We start from the raw sequence: 22,222 nt of genomic DNA on the forward strand, positions 1-22,222 counted from the left end.
AAATCCCACGTGCCGCGGAGTGGCTGGGCCCGTGAGCCATGGCCGCTGAGCCTGTGCGTCCGGAGCCTGTGCTCCGCAACGGGAGAGGCCTCAACAGTGAGAGGCCCGCGTACCGCAAAAAAAAAAAAAAAAAAAAAAGATTACATCTTAATCATCTTTGTAACTATAATGTGCAATTATTCAATTATGGTATGGAAGACAAAAACATATTATATATGGGATGGATGAAAATCATAAGATGTGTTTGGAATAAATAAGTTACTACAGATAAAGTTAGGAAGACAAAGAGGGACCCAAGACTCAAGAGGCACTAAATATATGAGGCACACACAAAATACATACAACATACTACACAAGGCATTCAATACTCACGAGGTCTTAAATAAGCCACTCACTGGTGATGCTCTTTGGCAGAGGTCCCTCACGTCCTCTGCCAAACAGAACCATCAAACCATCCAATGGGCTAATGAGTGAGCTAATGCTACTGGCCAGTGCACTTGCCTCTGTGCCCCTCCAAACACAGCAAGTTTGTGTGATGGCCCCGGCACCTTCTGTCCTTGTGCCCCCTTGATCAAACTTCAGCTACAGTACCTGTAACCACACTATCATGGGCCTCTCAGCAGGACATATGAACCCAGGATTCAGGAAGTACAGCACCTCCAACTTGTATGTACCCTATCCTGTGTGTTCACCTATGCCATTTCTTTCCCCTTGCTTTTCACCCTGACTTTTGTGGGGTTTCTTTATTTTTTTGCTTTTAGCCACCCCACGCAGCATGCGGGATCTTAGTTCCCCGACCAGGGATCAAACCCATGCCCTCTGCAGTGCAAGTGCAGATTCTTAACCACTGGACCGCCATGGAAGTCCCTCACCCTGACTTTTGAAGTTGATTTAATAAACCATGTAACTTGGGCATCTTAACCTGGGCTGCAAGCCTTTCAGCTCTGTGACCTCTGGGATAGCTTGCCTAGTAATATACAGTTGACCGTTGAACAACATGGGGGTTATAGGTGCCAACCCCCATGCGGTCAAAAATCCACATATAACTTGACAGTTGGCCCTCCATATCCATGGATTCAACCAACCACAGATTGTGTAGTACTGTAGTATTTACTATTGAAAAGAATCCATGTATAAGTGGACCCAGTTCCAACCTGTTATTCAAGGGTCAACGGTACTTAGAAGCTGCCACTGTATCAAGGTAATTTCCCACATTCATGGTGCCTTGCACAGTGCCTTGTCCACAGCCTGAATAAAATTACCTCAAAACTCCACCTACAGCCACTCTGATTACTGAACAAGTTTTTTTGTTTTTTAAAAATATTTATTTATTTGTTTGGTTGTGGCGGGTCTTAGTTGTGGCAGGTGGGCTCCTTAGTTGCAGCTCCTTAGCTGTGGCATGTGAACTCTTAGCAGGCGGGCGCCTTAGTTGCAGCTCACGGGCTCCTTAGTTGCGGCACGCGAACTCTTAGTTGCAGCATGCATGTGGGATCTAGTTCCCTGACCAGGGATCGAACCTAGGCCCCCTGCACTGGGAACGTGGAGTCTTAACCACTGCACCACCAGGGAAGTCCCCTAAACAAGTTTTTAACTTTCTTTCTAACTCCCAAATAAAAGGTCTGTCATGTAATGCCGGTGTCCTCTCTCTTACCTGTAAGACGGTGCCGCCTGCAAAGCCAAAGCCATCCTTCAACAAGGCTGTGATGTAACTGAGATCCATGCACAGGAAAGGACTTCCTGAGGTGAATTTTTCCAGGTTATCACATACTGGAGGTGATAGAAAGAGAAAAGTGGAATTCAAGTTTGCAGCCAACTGAGAGGTGTATGATTTTCTCTAAATACAGACTGAGAATAAGCAAAGCAGAATCCTCCATTCTCCTTCTCCCAGATGCCTGGGAGTCTTGGAGGCTAGAACTATGCACTGACAGCCTCTGCAAGACCCCAGCTCATCAAGAACCTGCACATTTCTGATGTGACATCTAATCTACTCAAAGGTACCTGGGTCCTAGTTTATTTGCTATGACATATATTCTATGACTTATTGTTGGGGCTTAATTCAACTAAGGCCCTTATATATTAAGACAGGGAAATACCAGTTAGCCCTACTTCAGGGCCACTGGATAAGAGCAATTATTTGCTTTTTTTTTTTTTTTTAATTTATTTATTTTTGGCTGCGTTGGTTCTTCGTTGCTGCGCACGGGCTTTCCATAGTTGCGGTGAGCAGGGGCTACTCTCTGTTGCAGTGCATGGGATTCTCATTGCGGTGGCCTCTCTTGTTGCAGAGCACGGACTCTTGGTGCGTGGGCTTCAGTAGCTGTGGCACACGGGCTCAGTAGTTGTGGCTCGCGGGCTCTAGAGTGCAGGCTAAGTAGTTGTGGCGCACAGGCTTAGTTGCTCCACGGCATGCGGGATCTTCCCGGACTAGGGCTGGAACCTGTGTGTCCTGCATTGGCAGGTGGATTCTTAACCACTGCGCCACCAGGGAAGCCCCATTTGCATTTTTGATGAACTCTTTCAAGGAAGCCTCTGTGGCTATTTTCCATATATTCTGGTGCTCAGTGTTTCATTACCGCTGATAAAACTTTTCAATTTTTTTTTTTTTAAAAAAAACGCGTACCGCAAAAAAAAAAAAAAAAAAAAAAAAAGGAAGAAAGAAATGTGGAAAGAAGAAAATGTTTTCACCGTTTCTCCAAAGTGTCTTGTATTCTTATATTTTTATTTGCCACTTAATGCTTTTAACTCCTGGTAAAGACAGGAAACCAACCTTCTGAGAGGCTTTCTGCTGGCCGAAGCATATTAGGTCACTTTAAGGTCACTGGGGGTGGCAGGCACAGCCTCACGGGCTCACCTTCAATGGTTTCCACTGACACTTACCTTCCCTTGCTTTCCTTTCAAAATCTTCAACTTTTAAAACACCCCCCTTTTCATAATCTGAAATGAAACAGAACAGTAGTTGATGTCAAAAAGCCTTCCAGGAAACATAAGGAAATTTATCCTAGGAAATTATCCTATTTATAATAATGAAAAACTAAAAATAAAATTTCCAGCATTAAAGAATGGGATAAGCAAACATGACATATCCCTACAATATAATCTATAATTTTATTTATTTATAATCTATTTTATGTTATTTTATGTTATGTATATTTAACTACAGCTAAAAAATAGGCCCATTAAAAAGGGGCCATTAAACACATCAGAGGGCTTCCCTGGTGGCGCAGTGGTCTGCCTGCTGATGCAGTGGACATGGGTTCGTGCCCCAGTCCGGGAAGATCCCACATGCCGCGGAGCGGCTGGGCCCGTAAGCCATGGCCGCTGAGCCTGTGCGTCGGGAGCCTGTGCTCCGCAACGGGAGAGGCCACAACAGTGAGAGGCCCGCATACCGCAAAAAAAAACAAAAACAAACAAACAAACAAACAAAAAAACACGTCAGAAAATAAGAAATTAATTCTTATCTCAGGCCATAACAGATCACATATACACATTCTCACAGCTAAACAAAATGTGTTACTATTATAAGGAAAAATGTTATAAAGGGGAAAGAGGAAACTTTTTGGGGTGAATATGTTCATTGACTTGAATTTGGTGATGGTTTCATGGGTGTATACATATGTCAAAACTTACCAAATTGTACACTTCAAATATGTGCATTTTATTTTATGTCAATTATACCTCCATAAAAATACTTAAAGAAAAAAAAGACTTCATGTATATTTGTTTAGGCCATCTTCTAGCCCCAAAAGATTCGAAATCATATTCACTCTTCCACTTGGGTGACTTGGGAGAAAAGTATGGTGACCACCTCAACAAGGCATTGCAAATACTCCTTTTGTCCCTTTCCCTTCCCCACCAAAGCCCTGCCCCGTTACCCCCCTGCACTGACACCTGGAGTGATGAACTTACCAATCAGGTCTGTGTCAACAGCTCGGTCATAATAGTAAGAGAAAGCGTAGAAGGAGCTTCTCTGGACCTCATCTGGCTGATGAAGTTTTCCTTGGACCACCCTCAGCACTTCAGCATAGCAGGGCTCAAAGCCCACGTCCCCTGATGGGGCAAAAGGTGCACAGGGGCAAGGTGAGAAAGTGAGAGGAAAGCTGCTGAAGCCAGTGGAACAGCAGGAGAATCAAGGCGAGCTGAGGCTCAGGACACAGGGCTTACAGACAAAGATGAACAAACTTTTGCAGCCTCATCCCTCTGGAGAACCAGTACCTGCTTCTCCACGGCAGGTCCCCTCCCTAACCTGTGTTCACCAAAAAAGCCACAGCTGACCTCGAGCTGCCCCTTAGCATTATGTTTCATGGCATTTATGAGAAGTATGCAGAGGCTCACCTGCTTCCTTCATGGGAAAAATCAAGTTTTTTCCTCGAGTTTAAGGTCTATGCCTTTTATAATACCTAAGATCAATTATTCTTCTTATCGTCTCAATTCTGTAACTGAAATAGCTCAACATTAATTGGATCTGAAACAGTTTCACCCTGCTAAGGGCAGAGACCCTCAGTACATTAGACCCAGGGTAAGAAGAGGTTTCTAATGGACCCACAACACTTGGGCAGGGAAAGAGCTGAACACAGAGTGACAGCTGCCTTGTTCACTGTCACTTCACACTACTCCTTGGAGGCACACCAGCATCTATTTGGAACTAGTTCCTGCAAAAGACAAGCTTCTCCTAGCTCTAGAAAAAGTTTCCCATGGGACTTTTCCAGACTTCTACTGTAAAAGTAATTTCAACCAGTGAAAAAATATCACCTGCCTCCTTGGTTGCCACCATACTGGTATTTCACACCCCCAAAGATCCACTCTGCTTCCAGCCATCTCGGTAGACAGGCACTTCGGAAAGTGTGTCCATCAATTCCTGAAAGAAACCAGACCACAAAGTAAGAGGCAAGGGTGTGAGAGAGAAAGAGAGAGGAAGGAAAGCAAGAAGTCAGTAAGGTTGAAAGGAAATATCAAGGTGGCTGGGCCTTAAAATCATATGAAATTAGTTCCATGACTGCATCCTACGATGGGAATTCTTAACTCAGGGTTCATAGATGGGCTTTGCGGGGTTGGTGAACCCCCTGAAACTACAGGCAAACTTTCATGCTTATGTCCATTTGGCAGAGGGGTTGATGGCTTTCATCACATCTCAAATCTAAAACCTACAATGGAATAAGTTCCCTCCTTTCTAAAAAAGGGAAAAAATACTGTTCTACTTTTCTCATTGATTGTTGTGAGGCTTAAATAAAATACACTTGAAAATGTAAATTCTGAAATGCTATATACTCATCACAATAATAGCTTACTGTGAACCACACACCATAAAAATTAAAATAAATGCAAAATCTCTTTTAAGGTGAGGAAACGCGCACAAAATGTTTAGCTAACCGGCCCCAAATTACAAGACTGGGACTGACCCTAGTTCTGCCTGACCCCAAAAGCTGAGCTCTTTACCCCTCTACTGCCTATGAAGAAAGGAATGGAGTTGTTCAGTTATTCCACCTTGTAAGTGGACTGCTGCTACCTGCACCTCCCACGTAAAACTAAGGGCTTGAGCAAGCTCCTGCCAAGTTTAACCCTTGAGTCTTGAATTTCTGAAGACACTTCAGCCCCCTGGCCACAGACCATTCCCCACTATACCAAGAGACTTCATGCTGGAAATGGCTAATAATATATACCAAAACATCTGACCTCATAAAGTAGAAAAGGAATTTGCCATTATGATGTCTATTATACAACACAGGCCTCTTACTTCAGCATAACGCTTTCTGCCATAGAATCACTGCCAAGGTAGGGAAAAGGCAAGCTGAGTACTGGTGTCACTCTCACCATACCCCAACCAGCACACCCAGACGAACCTTCTGTCTCCAGGGCTCCCAGAGTTGTTAGTCTTGCAGCTTTCAATCCAAATCCCAAGTAACTGTAAAATACAGGATTGACTAATTTCATGTGATCCTGATTCTCTAGCCTAAAGCTCCCTCTTCCAAAAGTAACATGGTTTCTCTGTCTCACTCTGGAGGGAAGAAAACCTTGTTCTCTGTGCTCTATTCATCTCGTGTGGACAACAAGCAGTAATTCTTGCACAGTTCAGATCAAGGTCATGCAGTAAGAACTTCCCACAGCTATGCTTTAAAGGTCAGAGGCAGTGACACTTCCTAGGGTCCCACCCTGGGAACCATCCCCAGAAGAGATCTCATTATCTTAGCTCCCAGCCCAACTGTGATCAAATTAGGCTGGATTTTGAACATCTGAAGGTCAGTTTAAAAGGAGCTGACACAGAGCTTTGGCTGAACCTTCTCTGAGTATCCTCTCTCTGGAGAAAACTTGACTCATATTACTTTTACTCTTATATTACTTATCTTTTATTCTTCTACATTATTTTTAAAAATCTTACATTACTTTTTACTTTATTACTATTATATGTTTTTGAGGACAAGAATGGAGAAACCCCTTGGGTCCCTTGGGCTTTGGTAAGTAGCTTAGGTTTCAGTTAACAGGCCTTCAGGGACTGGCAAAGACTTTGTAAGGCTGGTCAGATGCAATAATAGATGTGAAAATGTTTTGAAAAGTTGGAGAATCATACAATGTGAAATATTATTATTCCTCCATGTCCCCCCCTTCACCTATGTGTATAGAGCTTATAAGTGCTGTTAAACATCTCAAAGGAAGTGAGGTAGCCTCTAGGGGTTTGTTCCAGGGTTTTCTGCAAAACAGAAAAAGCAAGAAGACTATTCAGGATCCCCAATTACCTGAAGATGTTATCACCACCATCTCTATCCCTCCCCCCCAAAAAAATAAGAGATGAAGGAGAAGATTAAACAACTACTCTCACAAGGCTTGAGGAATTAAAGGGACTCTGAACAGTGAGGGGAAGTTCGGTCAGTCATTAATTGACTCGACTCGGCCTGTTCGTGGTGGAGCTGCTGTCTGAAATGGGGCACCACTTTCTCAGCACCATGATATGCCTGCCAGGTGGGATGGTAACCATACCTTCATATGTATCTGACTCACCTCAAACTGCGGCAGGAACGTGATTTGGGTGGAGGCACCCCCCAGGTCCAGAGTCCCCACAGTCTCCTGGCTGTGGCCATGCAGCTGACCTGTGAATGAGAGCCAGCTCTGAACATCTTCTGTTTCCTGGACAGCCCAACACTCCTCTGTCTGCAATTTCTCTCCTGCTCTTGTCATATACTGGAGGAATGCTGTAAATACTCCACTGCTCCCCAGTCCCAAAGGCTGCCCGCAAATGCTAACCTAGAAGGACTCTTGCTGCAGCTGAGGCCTTGAAGGCAGGTAATAGACACTAACTTCCTGTCTTTCCTCCCCACCCTCCTTTTTATTAAACAAAAGAAAGAACAATACAAAGAAAAAAAAGGTATTTTTGCTCCCTGACCATGTGTGAAACCCAGTTAAGGTCTTAGATAAACTTGAGAATATATTACCTGTCAGAAAATTCACAGTAACCCAAGCTAATATGCCTAAAAAAGGAGAGAAAGACAAAGATTATATCCAGAGCGTTTTTTACCCCCGTTCCCTAGCCCCATCTTTGCTCTTTTTCTCTCTAAATTTCATGTCTAAAGCATACATTTCCCTCTCCCCATCTTTCCATTTCCTGCTATCCCCTTCCTCCTTGCTTATTTGTTCTCCTTATTTGTTCTCCTTACTTAGTTCCTTTTTCTTCAGCACCCCCATCCCTGTTTCCAGTTCCTTTAATCAGATCTTTTATTAACCCTGGCCCTCTCCCACTAGAACATACATCAATACCTCTCTCACCTTCATAGGATCCATCCATGATGCTAACACTGTCATCTGGTACCAGGAAAGGTGACTTCTTGAAGATCTCTTTTACCTAGCAAAAAAAGAAAGAAATCTGGATTCCCTAAGGCAATAGAATAGATTTCCGCATTTTGACTGTATCCTATAATGCTTAGAAAACTACACTCTTCATTTTCCCTAGATAAAATTTTAGCAGAACTCACTCCTTTTCCCTAAAAAACTAGAGAAGGAACTAGGCAAGAAATTATTGGTTTCTTGTAAAAAACAAAAACTACCTCAAAGAGCAGAGCCTGGGCTTTCTTTTCTGGAAGTAAGCGCAGTCCCGCTGTTGCCCTCAGGACCACTGGCGTTCTCTTCCAGTGACTTCGAGGGATTGAGTCTTTGGCCACCTCTAAGAGTTCTTGAACAGTCTCAGCACCCTTCAAAAGAGATGATTCACGTATCCAGTGAACAGTTCATTTAGTGGAGCTTGTCTATTCCCTCAGCATGCTCTGGGACAGTACCAGGAGTGAGGTGGCAGAGGGTTCCAACCCTTCTCTGCTCCATAGAGCAGAAACCTAAAGAAGTGGGCTTCTTTGAAGAAGGAGAAGCCATTTCATTTTGATTAAGTTATAATACAAATGATTCTTTTACAGTGTGGTCATTTTAATTGTTATTTTATCTCAAATAAAAATTAGCTTCACGGGGGAGTTCCCTGGTGGTTAGGGTTCGGTGCTCTCACTGCTGTGTCCCAGTTTCAATCCCCGGTTGGAGAACTGAGATCTCATAAGCAGCGTGGAGCAGCCAAAAAAAAAAAAAAAGGAAAGAAAAGAAAAATGGTATCTGATATTAAAGAATTTCATATTCATTCACTAATAACAACATATTTTTAAAAATTAGCTTCAGGCCAGAAAATTGGTATGGTGAAGGAAACAAGGCTTGGAGTTAGAAGACTTGTTCGCTAGCCCTGTGGCCTAACATAGGTCACTTGGCGCTCCTGGGGCTTGGTCTCCTCAGCTGTGAGATGGAGATACCATCATACAAAACTGCTGTATGCGTTAGATGAGGCAGGCTGCGTGGAGCTGCCACAAAAATGCTAGGTGCAGCTGTTATTATGCTACACCTTTTATGACTTCTGCAAGGACAGAACACATCAGGTTCATTTTTGCATTACCAGCACCTACTTGCATGGCACACAGCAGATGTTCAAATTATGATACGTTAAAAACCATTATTTTAAAGCCATTGTTTCTCTGAGTAAACATCTCTTCTGACAACACGCTGCCTCTTAATCATTATAATTATGAGCAACCACAACACAATTTTACTCTCCAAATGTCAAATCAGTTTCTAATAATGTGGTTGCTTTCAACAGCTCCTAATTTTCTAGCACATTTGCCATTTCATAACAGCAAGCTAAGAAAATAAACATCCTCTCGGTTCTTCAAGTTCAAGCCATTTTTAACATCAGGTGTTCCTTTGGTTAATGATTACACTTCTGACACTGAACAACACCTTTATATATGCTACCAAAGTTCAACATTCTGCCTTATTCTATTTTATACCATTGTGGCCTCTGACATGGGGTGCTGTATGTTGTGAGGGCTCAAATGTGAAATACAGCTATGACAGAACTCTACATTCATCTTCTATTACTGAAAATTTTTGTTGTCGTGGGTTTTGCCCAATTTCTAGAATATAAGCTTGGTTCTGTGCTGTATAAGGGCACTCTGAAATGGAGTTCATTGGATCTATATTCCCTTAATTGCCGTGTGTATACCTCCTACCTTATAGAACTTCACAACCATTTTCTGCATCTACATTAATTGATGCAGTTAATGGCTTCAAATCAAAATCTTAAACAGTAAATACAAAAAGTGCAGTTTCTTTTTCTTTTTTTTTTAACATCTTTATTGGAGTATAATTGCTTTACAATGGTGTGTTAGTTTCTGCTTCATAACAAAGTGAATCAGTTATACATATACATATATCCCCGTATCTCCTCCCTCTTGTGTCTCCCTCTCACCCTCCCTATCCCCCACCTCTAGGTGGTCACAAAGCACCAAGCTGATCTCCCTGTGCTATGTGGCTGCTTCCCACTAGCTATCTATTTTACATTTGGTAGTTCTTTTTTTTTTTTTTTTTTTTTTTTCATTTGGTAGTTCTTGAAAGACAGTGTTATCCCTGCATGGCCACAATCTATTTTCACACCTTCTTCTACCTAAGCCCTGGTGAGCCTGGGGTGTACAATTACTGTTATCCAGGAGATTAGCTAGGACAGAAAACTGATCTCACACATGACCTCAATATCAGCAGTGAACAGCATGAGATATTTAACAGCAGTGGTGTGGTAAAGTTATCAAGGCATTTGAGAATCGAAACATCTAATTGTAAAAAACTCACCTGCTTAGGTTGATCTACAAAAGCAGAAAGTCCTGGATTCACAGAATCAAAAATTTCCCCTTCCAGAATCGGAAGCTGTCCTATGTTGTCCATGGAGCGAAACAGAAGAGAGATGGCTGATTATCAAAAGTTAGGCTGTTTCTGGACTTCCCTGGTGGCGCAGTGGTTAAGAACCCACCTGCCAATGCAGGGGACACGGATTTGAGCTCTGGTCTAGGAAGATCCAACATGCCACGGAGCAACTAAGCCCATGCGCCACAACTACTGAGCCTGCGCTCTAGAGCCCGTGAGCCACAACTACTGAGCCTGTGCGCCACAAGTACTGAAGCCCGCGCACCTACAGCCCGTGCTCTGCAACAAAAGAAGCCACCGCAATGAGAAGCCCACGCACCGCAACGAAGAGTAGCCCCAGTTCGCTGCAACTAGAGAAAGCCCACGCACAGCAACAAAGACCCAAGGCAACCAAAAAAAAAAAAGAAAAAGAAAAAAAAAAAGAAAAAAAAAAAAGAAAAAGTTAGGCTCTTTCTGATTCTGGGCTCTGTATCATATTAACCTGCTACTTCCCCCAGCTATTCCAAGTCATCCCACCTGTGAGGAATGGCTTGCAGGAGTATTGGGTAGGGGGGTAGAGGATGAAAAGTAATCACTGAGGGTCCCTCTGCCATTTCTCTGGTGGACACCTAGCTTCTACTCCTTTCCCTAGACTCTTTGTGTAACTTCAGGATAGAACACTGAATATTCAGAAAATGTTAATCTTCAGGGTCCCCTCATCCCCTTTTCCAAGGATGGTAGTGATCTTTCTCTCAAGACCACTCTCAATATTCTGGACCCTGGAGTAATAGTCACCTTTAGAGAAAAGGAAAGACACATTACAGCTACACTTCTTGGACACATGGGTTTCAGACTACAGGCAGTCCAGATCTCTCTTAATTTCACACTGAATTAAACCCTATGTGTTCAGTTATAGTCCAAAGTGTTCTCTGAAGAAAGACATTCAGTCGCTGTAAGATTCTGTAACTGACATCACACACTCTCAGCACATTTATTTCTGGGAGGAGTTGCTAAAGTATGGATTTGTCGACTCTGGTGAGGGTACCAGTTGCACGTACCTGGTAATTTCTGCACAAAGGTGTAAACATGAATTCGAGTTCCAGTGCTCCCTGCATCAAACATAATTCCATACAAGGTGCTGGCACTGACATTGATGGGGCACATGGAAGACAGGAAGACACCCTCAAACCAAGTCTGCTGGTCTCTGTGGAAGACAGTGCTGCAAACACAGGACACTACCAGCATGAAAAAGGCTGCCCCCTGGGAAATGGCCATTCTCTTCCAAGATGTAGTGAGTCTTTTGTTACAGAAGCAGTGCTGCTAACACACCTGCAGTGGCTTATAGGACAAAGACACACAAGGTTAGACCAACTGGCCTCTTTGTTTACACTTGTAAAAGAAGAAACACCCATTACAGAAATCCCACCCCTTTCCCTAAGCTGCTCCTTCTCTATTCCTAATAACCAGCACAACAAGCTAGACCAGGGTGACATAGGCTCTTAGCTCCTTTTCTGAAGGGTATCTGGCTGCAAAAGGACATTGGGATTTGAAATATATTTTCCCATGCTCTGCTTTTAATTATAGGGTGGATCTCACATACTCAAAAGCTCTCTCTGCAACCCTGCTCCTAATGTTGAATCTAATTTTTTTCTTTCCATTTTGACAATTTTGTCTTTAGATCATATACTAACACTTCCTCTCTCTTTCCCTCTCTTCCTTCTTCTTCTTCTTTTTTTTTTTTTGGCCGTATTGCATGGCTTGCAGGATCTTAGTTCCCTGACCAGGGATCAAACTGGTGCCCCCTGCAGTGGAAGTGTGGAGTCCTAACCACTGGACTGCCAAGGAATTCCCTCTTTCTTCTTTTTGACTGATAAAAAGAAGCTTCAATTTCTGAATTAAAGTTATAAAGTTATAAAAAAGTTACAAAGTCCCTGGTATTGGGGTGTTCACAGCCTTTAGAAATCAGGCCACCTGTGACAACAATATGGCCAGTGGCTTGCACATTCAACCACATTTTAAGGAAATAAATCAACTTAATTCAAAAACACTTAACTAGACCATTATGGTTTTTAAAACATCCTTCACAGGTTAGGCCATGTTATCTCCATAAGAACTTAGAGCAGGTGGGCAAATTAAGACAGAAAGCCTCAATGACTTGTTGAAAGTCATAAAGCAGGTCAGTGGTGAGTTACGGCAAGTTACTGCCTGTATTTCTTAACATGTCCTTAGCAAGACAAAAAACTTATAAGTGCTCGGCACTGTTTGTTCTGAATTTGTATATCATGGTAGGTTGGGTACAAATGATGCAGAAAACCTAGAATGAGATACATGGAAAAATGTCTCCTGCATAGGCTGTATTTTCTCCTGGTATTAATGAAGAATGCCGTATCTATCCTCTAAGATTTAAGGCTTCCTTAATTGCCCTTTATGTACTTTGCTCAAAACAGTTTTGGGTCTTCTGATCCAGCTTTCACCTCTGAACTTCTCCTTGTGTGAGTCGTAGCTACTAGTTAAACAAGATCTAATTCCAAAGTCCCCATTCCCAGTCCCCAAATCTCTAACAGAATACTTGGTATATTTGGAGTACAGATTGAGGATCCTTAATCATTCTCAGGTTTGTTGATCTCCCAGGTTCATTTTATCAAAATGCCTCCCTTCCCAGGTGACATATCATATAAAATAAAGCTAATTAAAGTTAATTGCATTTGGAATGTAAAACTATTTAAAATAACTAGAGTTGTTCTGAAGTACCTCAAAGGCAGAGTTAGAATGATCAGTTTGAGCACTCTTCAAGGCTGAACTTCTGTCATTAAGAATGAGCGCTACTGGCTAAGGAAAGGAAAACTTAGAATCTCAAACAAAGGAAGCTCATCTCAGGAAATCAACCACTGCAACAGGGCAGCTCCCTGGCCAGATTCATACTCACATCTTAAATCACTCCCTTTGGTGGATTCTTCTTTTACGGCAACTAGGCTGGTCATGTAGATCAATCTAAAGAACCGAAAAAAAAAACCTTTCAGATTCTGAGTATTAACAGATCATTGCCTTGTTCAAAGCTCAAACCATATTCCACATTCTCAAGAAGTGTATTTAGGGGCTCTCCAGTCACCAGCCTGCTTCCATCACTATGACTGATTCCACAGCAACTTCTTCAGGGCTCACTCATATTTTCTCTATTATTGTGGTTTCTGAAAAAAAACTGCTCCAGCTTCTGTTTCCATTAAGCAAACATTTGTTTTCTTCCAAAAGAAATTTCAAGGAGAAAAAAAAATGCATAATAGGTATCTGTTTTCATGAAGTGAAAACTGCAGTCATACCAGGTGTTCAGTGTAAACTAAACAGTAGATTTTAGAAAAAGCAAAGGATGAACACATAAAATGCACCTTCTGCTCTCAACCCTTACCTTCTAACACCACTTCCAACCTCATTTTTAAGATTAGCTACTTTAAGGATGGTATTAGAAAGGCTTACAACTTAGAGCACATATAAAGGTGCACTATTTTACATGACACAGCCTACAAGGCTTGCTCAAATGTCCCCTTCTCAGAGAGTCCTTCCTTGTCTACTATATTTAACATCGCTACCCACCTGGTCACATGTACATCTTCTACCTTCCTTCCCTGTTTATTTTTCTCCACAGCACTTCTCACCTTCTAATACACTATATAATTTAATACTGGCACATAGTAAGTGTTGAATATATACCCTGAAGGGATGAACAGTGATCCAGTGACTCAGGGACTGTATCTCATCCATTTAATAAGAATATAATAGCTGACTTCTTTCCAAAAGGAGATTAACTACCCACCCATGGGAAGATCAAGATTCCAAACTTCAAGGATGGATTGTTTCTCCCAATGTGTTAATTATATACAAAGTTTTATACGCTACTCAAAATAATGTACATAGACTGGAGAGTATATATCAGTATATTTAAATCCACTCCTTTCAGAATTGGTCTTCTCAATCTCTCTGGCTATCTCCTTATTCACCCCCAACAAAGCCCTCTCTTCAATTCTTTTGAGACTTTGGTGCCAGCTAGGGTTTGTCACTATGCCCATCTCCTTCTAAGGTCTTTTCAGTGCATCTTTGTCTCTGTAGTAAACACCAGTCCTTCCCCCTCAGCCTCCCCAGAGCATCACACTCTGGATTCCCTTCTTCCACGTCACCCAGAGCTTGAGTCCACAATCCCACAGGACGCGGGCCCCACCTGTGTGCTCACCTGCTCGTGTCTGCCTGATCTCTGTGAATCCTTGCTTTCACTGTTGGTTGCCTTTTGCTCTTTGCTCCTATTTCAGCCTTTCTGAATCAAGCTAGCTTCATGAATCACATTCACCTTTGTGCTAGTTTGCAACTAACACATGGCATTCTGCTAACTCACTCCCTTCTGTATCCTTCATTCCTCCCTTATCCACCTTTTTTCTGAGTATACATGATTGTCTGGTTCATCTACTTTTATAATAGTTAAGTGCCAACTGGCAGAATTACTGCCTATAGGGCTGAAGTTGCTGAGGAACTGAATTCTGTGTGGTTTTTACACAGGAGATTATAATTAATGTTTTTACAACATTATTTAATAATGTTATGTTTACAATTAAAAATATGTAACCATATAAGAACATTATTGATTCATGTTTTTACAACATTAGCCCAATAGCAGAGAAGTGAACAGCACTCCTCAAAAGCTTCCATCCTTGAGATGAACTTAGAAGGCTGGCATTGAATTGTCTAATTAATAAGCATCACTGAGTTTTTAATATATACCAGACACTGTGCTAGCTTCTAGATACAAAAGAGAATTCAAATATAGGCCCAGCTCTTGAGATCTCAGCTTACTAGAAGAAACAGACAAACCAACAGCTATCATGTACTGTGGCAAGTTCTCTGACAGAACTATGCACAGGGTATGACAAGAATGGACATAAGGGACAAGTAACTCATCTTAGAAGGAGAAGGATGGGGGTGAAAGGGAGTGGGAGGTTTTTTAAGGGACGAGAGGCATAACCTGAGTCCTGAATCAGAGACAGGAATTACCCTGGGGAAGAGACACAGGAGAACCATGAGAACTTCAAATATTAAGAGTTCAGTATGGCTGGAATGTAGAGGTGTACCAGAATAAAGAGGACAGGTGTGAGAAACCTTTGTTCTGGAGGCATCAAATCAGATTTCCAAATGAGTGAACTTGTTTTCCTTATACAGTTCCATGGTGACACCTGACAGTTATTTATGGCTTTCTATTCCCTCCTTAAGCAAATATCAATATTGACTGACCTGAATAAAATGACAGTATTTCCCAACTGTAAAATAATGGAATGAGAGAGGTGACTAGAAAGGTCTCTACCAAAACGTGTGAAAACACGGAAATGTGAAAGCGCCCACTTGCCAATTCTTCTGAGTCCCACAGCATAGCTGGCTTTAACAAAGTTAAAAATTAAACATAAAGTTTAAAGTGTAACTAGAATGAAATTTTTAAACAATAAGCTGAACCATGGGAATGGATTAGCCAAAACACGCAGAGCATAAGTTAGCCAAGCAAAGTAAAACCAAGGTGGGTCTAATAAGGTAAGTCTGAGACAGATTTCAGCACGGTAAGCAATGCCTCATTTGAGGATGTAACTTAGGACTTACATACCTGATACCAAGGGCCAGGGCCCTGGAACATTTTGCTATTTAAAGGGTGTATAGGTGAAGGTACATAATATCTTTTGTATTTCTAAAGGCAAGTACTGAGCTGGGAACATGTCAGACATCAGGAAATACATCCTAAATGGACTTGGTACAACTGGGCTAACGGTATCTGCAGACAGGAGCACTGGGGCAGGGGGCACCTTCTTTCCCAGTGTCTTACTATGGCTATGTATCACATCCACAACACCCATTTCCCCTCCAAAGCAGCCTATAGGAGTGCTATTCTAGGAAGTCTATTTATTCACATATTCATTCGTTCATTTAGCCATTCCAGAAATTATCAGTTGCCTAGTGCTACTTATAAGTACAGCAGGCAAAGATGAATCATCTTAGACCTGCCCTTTAAGAGACTACTGTAGGGCTTCCCTGGTGGCGCAGTGGTTAAGAATCCACCTGCCAATGCAGGGGACACGGGTTCGAGCCCTGGTCCGCGAAGATCCCACATGCTGTGGAGCAACTAAGCCCGTGTGCCACAACTACTGAGCCTGTGCTCTAGAGGCCGCGAGCCACAACTACTGAAGCCCATGCGCCTAGAGCCCGTGCTCCGCAACAAGAGAAGCCACCGCAATGAGAAGCCTGCGCACCGCAGCAAAGAGTAGCCCCCGCTCGTCACAACTAAAGAAAGCCCGCGTGCAGCAATGAAGACCCAATGCAGCTAAAAATAAATAAATAAATAAATAAATAATTTTTTTTTTTAAAGAGAGACTACAGTAAACAGGAAAAAAAATACATGTCCATTTAATTACCTTTGTAAAGTTAAAATGTGACAAGTACCGCAGTCCCATGCTCTGAGATTTCAAAGCAGGGGGAGATTACTTCCAGCTGGGATGATCAGAGAAGGCCTTGTGAAAGCAGTGGCATTTGAGGAGGGTACTGAAGAGGGGAATTAGGGACAGGAGAGGAGCGCTTTTCAGGAAAAAGAAATAATATGAATCAAGACACGGATGCAGAAAGGGGATGGGGATAGTAAACAGAGCAGTTTGACTAATTGTAGTAGAAAATAAAATTGTAAAGGCAAACTGAGGTCAGATAGTACAACATACCAAATACTCAGCTAAGGAATTTAGACTTTACTTTGCAGGTGATGGGAAGCCATTGAAAATTTTGAGCAAGGGAGTGTCACAAATATGAATCTGGCAGTTACATGTAAGAAGAATTAGGGTGGGGAGCCTTGGTAGGTTCCACTCACTTGTCTAATTCTACAAGTGTTCACTGGTGCGTACAAAGTACTAGGTGCCAGAGAATTAAAGGTGAATAAACAGACTTTTAAATTCAAGATTCTCAGAGTATGGCAGAGGTGACAGATACATATACAAATAACCACATCTTTTGAAGTTAATAACAAAAATGCTAAAGGAGCCCAAAGCACAGATGACTAAGTCTACCTAGAAGATTAGGAAAGGCATTGGGATGACATTTAAACTGATTATGAAAAATGAGCAGAAGCACCTACATAAATAACAGAGACAAAGAGCAGAGGGACCACAGAGAGGTGAAAACAGAGAGCAGGGAGGTCACGGATAGTCTGATTTCAGTTTAAATTTCCTCAAGGATTTTCTGTCATATGGATTTGAGAAACAAAATGAAAACAAAAAAATAGAAGATTAGAGGGGAAGAGGTATAAGAAGGTTAGCATTTAATGCAGAGGAAAGACTGTGGCCAAAGGAAAACAATCTGAGGTAATAATAATAATAGCAGCTATTATTTATTGAGATCTTAATATCTGCCAAGCACTATGTGAAGTATTTTATGTTTTTTTTGTTTTTTTTTTTTGCGGTACGCGGGCTTCTCACTGTTCGGAGCACAGGTTCCGGACGCGAAGGCTCAGCGGCCATGGCTCACGGGCCCAGCCGCTCCGCGGCACGTGGGATCCTCCCGGACCGGGGAACGAACCTGTGTCCCCTGCATCAGCAGGCGGACTCTCAACCACTGCGCCACCAGGAAAGCCCATATGTGAAGTATTCTACATGGATTATCTCATTTAATCTCACAATACCACCCTGTGAGGTAGTTCTATTATTAACATCCCCATTCTAGAAATAAGAAAACTGAGGCTTAAGTAATTTAAGACCACACAGTAGACAAGTGAAAAGAGCCAGAAATCAAACCCAGATGGTCTAATTCCAGAGCCCACAGTTTTAATTGCTAGGTCACAGGAAAGGTCAGCCAGTGTGGTACTAGGGAAGGGTAGCTACGGGGGTGGGGAAGATAGCGCAGAGCAGAGAAAGATGGTCAAAGACTGGCATCAGATGTGAAAGTCTTACAGTAGCTTGATCTCTTTCCTGTGCCTGACCAAGAGCTTTTGATCTGTTTCCTGCTGGTCTACCTTTATTACATTTCCAGAATCTGACCATTTCTGACCACTTCCACCACCACTGCCTTGGCCGGAGCCGCCATCATCTGTCATATGATTTACTCTAATATTGTCCTAACAGATCTCTCCTTTTACGCTGACTCCCCTAGAGTCTATCTTTAACAAGCAACTAAAGTCATCCTTTTCAAATATAAGTTAGAGCATGTCTCTCTTCTGCAAAGTCCAGCAATGACTTCCCATTTCCCTCAGAGTAGCAAGGTCCAAACAACAGCCTTCACGGATCCACCTGCTCTGCCTCCTACCCCATTACCTCTCTGACCTCATCTACTAACAGTTTTCACCTCACTCACCCCACCCGCACTCTATGCTTAAACGTCACACATGCTTCTGCCTTATGGCCTTTGCTCTAGCTGTCCCCACTGTCCGGAACAATCTTTTCCTATATATCCATTTGATGAATTCCTGCAACTCCTTCAAATCATTGTTCAGATGCCGCTTCCGTGTAGGGGCCTATCTTTACTACTCTAACCACTCTCCCTCACTGTCCCCTACCTCCATCTGCTTTCTCAATCCCCCTTACACTGGTCTACTTTTTTTCTCCACACCACTTATCAATTCTATTTACTATGCTTACTATCTGTGTTTCTCTGATAGAATATAAGCTCCTTGAGAGCAGAAATCTTTTTTTGTTTTGATGTAGCCCAAGCACCTAGAAGAGTGTCTATCTAGGAAGGTGCTCAGTGAGAAGTGACAATAGGAATAAAGTGCAAAGTGACATAAAAAGGGAGAATACTTTCATAAATAGTTAAATTTTTAAGAAGAATGTAATGATTAATGAATACCTATTCATTTTATTTTAGGAGAAGCTATAATTTTCTTTTTCTGAATCTATTAGTTCTATAGCTAAATTCAATCTCTCTAACCAAACACATTCTGTTTGCACTGTTAAAACTGTGATAAAGTGATTTTCAAAAAAAAATCTAAAAGATAGTAAACACTGTTTACATTGTCCAAATTCTCTTCTACATATCAAACCAATAAATATTTTAGGATACTGTACCTTAGTTATCCATTGCTGCACAACAAATAACCCCCAAACTTAGTTGCTTAGAATGACAATAAACATTTATTATCTCATAGTTTCTACAGTTCAGGAATTTGGGAGTGGCTTAATTTGACAGTTCTGGCTCAGGGTCTCTCATGATACTGTAGTCAAGATGCAGGCTGGGGCTGCAGTCATCTGAAGGCTTAGATAAGGCTGAGGACCCATCTCCAAGATGGCTCACTCAATGGTTGGCAAGCTGATCTTGGCTGTTGGAAAAAAGTCTCAGTTGCTTCCCACATGGACTCTCTATAGAGCCTTAAATGTCTTCACAATGTGCTGGCTGGCTTCCTCCAGAGTGGGCAATCCAAGAGAGAGCAATGCAGAAGCAGCAATGCTTTATACGACCCTTCAGGTCATACACTATCATTTTCCCCATATTCCATTGGTCATACACACCAATGCTGATGAAATGTGCAAGAGGACTACACAAGGGCACAAATACTAGGAGATGAAGATCAATGGAGCCATCTTGGAGGCTGGCTACTGCCAGTTATAACCAGTATTTGTATAGTATTTTGTATCCAGCTTTTTCTTTCCAGTTTATATATATTCCTATTAACACAACTTACATACTTCTTGCTTTAGAAACTATATGTTATTCCAATGATATTAACTCTTTTTTATAAATTTATTTATTTATTTATATTTTATTTTTGGCTGTGTTGGGTCTTCGTTGCTGTGCGTGGGCTTTCTCTAGTTGCGGCGAGCAGGGGCTACTCTTCGTTGTGGTGCACAGGCTTCTCATTACGGTGGCTTCTCCTTGTTGCAGAGCACAGGCTCTAGGCGTGCAGGCTTCAGTAGTTGTGGCTCACGGGTTCTAGAGCGCAGGCTCAGTAGTTGTGGCGCACGGGGTTAGTTGCTCCACGGCATGTGGGATCTTCCCGGACCAGGGCTGGAACCCCTGTCCCCTGCATTGGCAGGTGGATTCTTAACCGCTGTGCCACCAGGGAAGTCCCTCCAATGACATTAACTCTTAAAAATTAAAAATGTCATAGACTTTTAACTGCTCTGAAAATATCATATCCCACCACTTGAAGCCATTCATTTTTTGTTACAGTCCCAATATTTTACTTAAGGAAAAGAATTAAAGTCAGAAAAACTACAACTCAAACAATGTCCTGCTTGTTTCTAAGAGTGAAAATGAGTTTAAATACTTGAATAAAAGTCAGATAATTTTAGAAAAGAGTAGGAAGAAAAGAAGTGAGTCATTACCGATTACAGACATCAGTTAATAACTGAATAATAAAAATTAAATACTAAATCAAGGAAGATACAGAGTGAAAATATATTAACAGAAGAGCAACTTTCTTTGTGCTACATACAGAAAAAAAATTCTAATACAATGGTAGCATTAATAATTAATACTTAGGAATCTGCCTGCCAATGCAGGGGACACGGGTTCGAGCCTTGGTCCGGGAAGATCCCACATGCCGCGGAGCAACTAAGCCTGTGCGTCACAACTACTGAGCCTGCGCTCTAGAGCCTGCGAGCCACAACTACTGAGCCCACGTGCCACAACTACTGCAGCCCACATGCCTAGAGCCTGTGCTCCACAACGAAGAGAAGCCACCGCAATGAGAAGCCTGCACACCGCAACAAAGAGTAGCCCCCGCTTGCTGCAACTAGAGAAAGCCTGCGCACAGCAACGAAGACCCAAAGCAGCCAATAAATAAAAATAATTAATACTTAGGTACTGAAGAGATATTTGGTAGAAAGGGATAAGACTGACAACTGGCACAGATTTGAAAACCACTGAAAAATTTTATAACAAGCATTTTTCAAATATTAACTAGATAAAAAAAGGTTTATTAAAAAAACCAACTGTTATTAGATTGTTGCCAAGGAGCTATAATAAGACCTGTGAGCATGGAAACTACAGGGGAGAGATAGAATAGGAAGAAGAATTTCCCAATAATATGAGTTGTCTCATGTTGGTAGGGAGAGGAGAATTCTTGCCCCAAGGACTCAGCCCAAATCTGACCACATTGTCCAAGTGGATTCACAAATCAGAAGGCTGGTTGAATGAGATTTCTTTCAAGGTCCCTTCAACACTAAGATCAAATACTCTCTCAATAAAGGAATTGGAATTGGTAGTTACCAACAAATATAAACAGATTACTTCTTTCAGTACTTTATTCCACTTTAATAAAAACATCATTAGACATGTGTCAAGAAGGCCCACTCTGTACAATGAACCATCTGAGTCTTATACTGAAATGAGGTCAGGCAGTGCATGATTTCATTGTTCATTGTTTCAGGCTTGACTTAGCTACAATAATCCACATAGGGAAAGCTGTTGCTACTGCTGCCTCACTTTCCTCACAAGTCACAAGGCCTTTTCTTCCCTATTCATTAAAAGTAGAAAGTCCTTTAGGTAAAAAGATACTATTAATCAGGAGGGGATTAATATTGCCCCAATGAGCAAATATAATGAAAATCTAAGGTGATAAACTATCTCTGCCTCCAAACCCATATCCACCATGGGAGGCACTCATTTGCAGAATAGGAATTGCAAGGATCAGTGCCATGTGTCACTGTTTATACTGGAGTTTGTGGGAAGAGAAGTGAAAACATATTTTCCCTTTCTTGTTATCAACCGAAAAACAGCTACTCCTTCAAACATGTTGAATCAGTATGAAAAACTTGAGAAAGGCAAATATTACAATGATACCTCATGTATAAAGCAAGGAATAGGGGTGCCCTATAAGTACATTTCCTCAAATGTGTCTTTTTAAAAAAACATTTATTTATTCATTTATTTTGGCTGCACCAGGTCTTAGTTGCGGCACACAGGATCTTCACTGCTGCACACGCGATCTTTTAGTTGAGGCATGCGGACTCTTAGTTGCAGTGTGTATGTGGGATCTAGTGCCCCGACCAGGGATCGAACCTGGGCCCCCTGCATTGGGAGCGCCGAGTCTTACCCACTG

The 22,222-nt window shown here is 42.0% G+C and overlaps 1 protein-coding gene across 14 annotated transcripts in view; it reads right to left on the minus strand.

Moving 5' to 3' along the window:
• Positions 1-22,222, minus strand: part of ENTPD5 (ectonucleoside triphosphate diphosphohydrolase 5 (inactive)) — a 63,217-nt gene that overhangs the window by 3,600 nt on the left and 37,395 nt on the right. For 11 of the 14 annotated variants that reach the window (XM_055088596.1, XM_055088595.1, XM_055088593.1 and 8 more), the window contains 13 exons: positions 13,112-13,176; positions 11,244-11,523; positions 10,135-10,214; positions 8,028-8,171; positions 7,750-7,825; positions 7,419-7,454; positions 6,988-7,076; positions 6,600-6,679; positions 5,835-5,896; positions 4,751-4,852; positions 3,904-4,044; positions 2,875-2,931; positions 1,652-1,767 (listed from right to left, as the gene is read on the minus strand). In XM_055088596.1, the coding sequence (XP_054944571.1) occupies positions 1,652-1,767; positions 2,875-2,931; positions 3,904-4,044; positions 4,751-4,852; positions 5,835-5,896; positions 6,600-6,679; positions 6,988-7,076; positions 7,419-7,454; positions 7,750-7,825; positions 8,028-8,171; positions 10,135-10,214; positions 11,244-11,460 (1,200 nt within the window). In that variant the 5' untranslated portion in view covers positions 11,461-11,523; positions 13,112-13,176. Of the gene's footprint in view, positions 1-1,651; positions 1,768-2,874; positions 2,932-3,903; positions 4,045-4,750; positions 4,853-5,834; positions 5,897-6,599; positions 6,680-6,987; positions 7,077-7,418; positions 7,455-7,749; positions 7,826-8,027; positions 8,172-10,134; positions 10,215-11,243; positions 11,524-13,111; positions 13,177-16,619; positions 16,637-22,222 lie in introns of those variants that run through there. The other 3 variants (XM_028496169.2, XM_028496170.2, XM_055088598.1) reach the window with 3 other exon arrangements.

This window comes from Physeter macrocephalus, chromosome 11 (genome assembly GCF_002837175.3).
Source record: "Physeter macrocephalus isolate SW-GA chromosome 11, ASM283717v5, whole genome shotgun sequence".
In the NCBI taxonomy this organism is placed as follows: Eukaryota; Metazoa; Chordata; class Mammalia; order Artiodactyla; family Physeteridae; genus Physeter; species Physeter macrocephalus.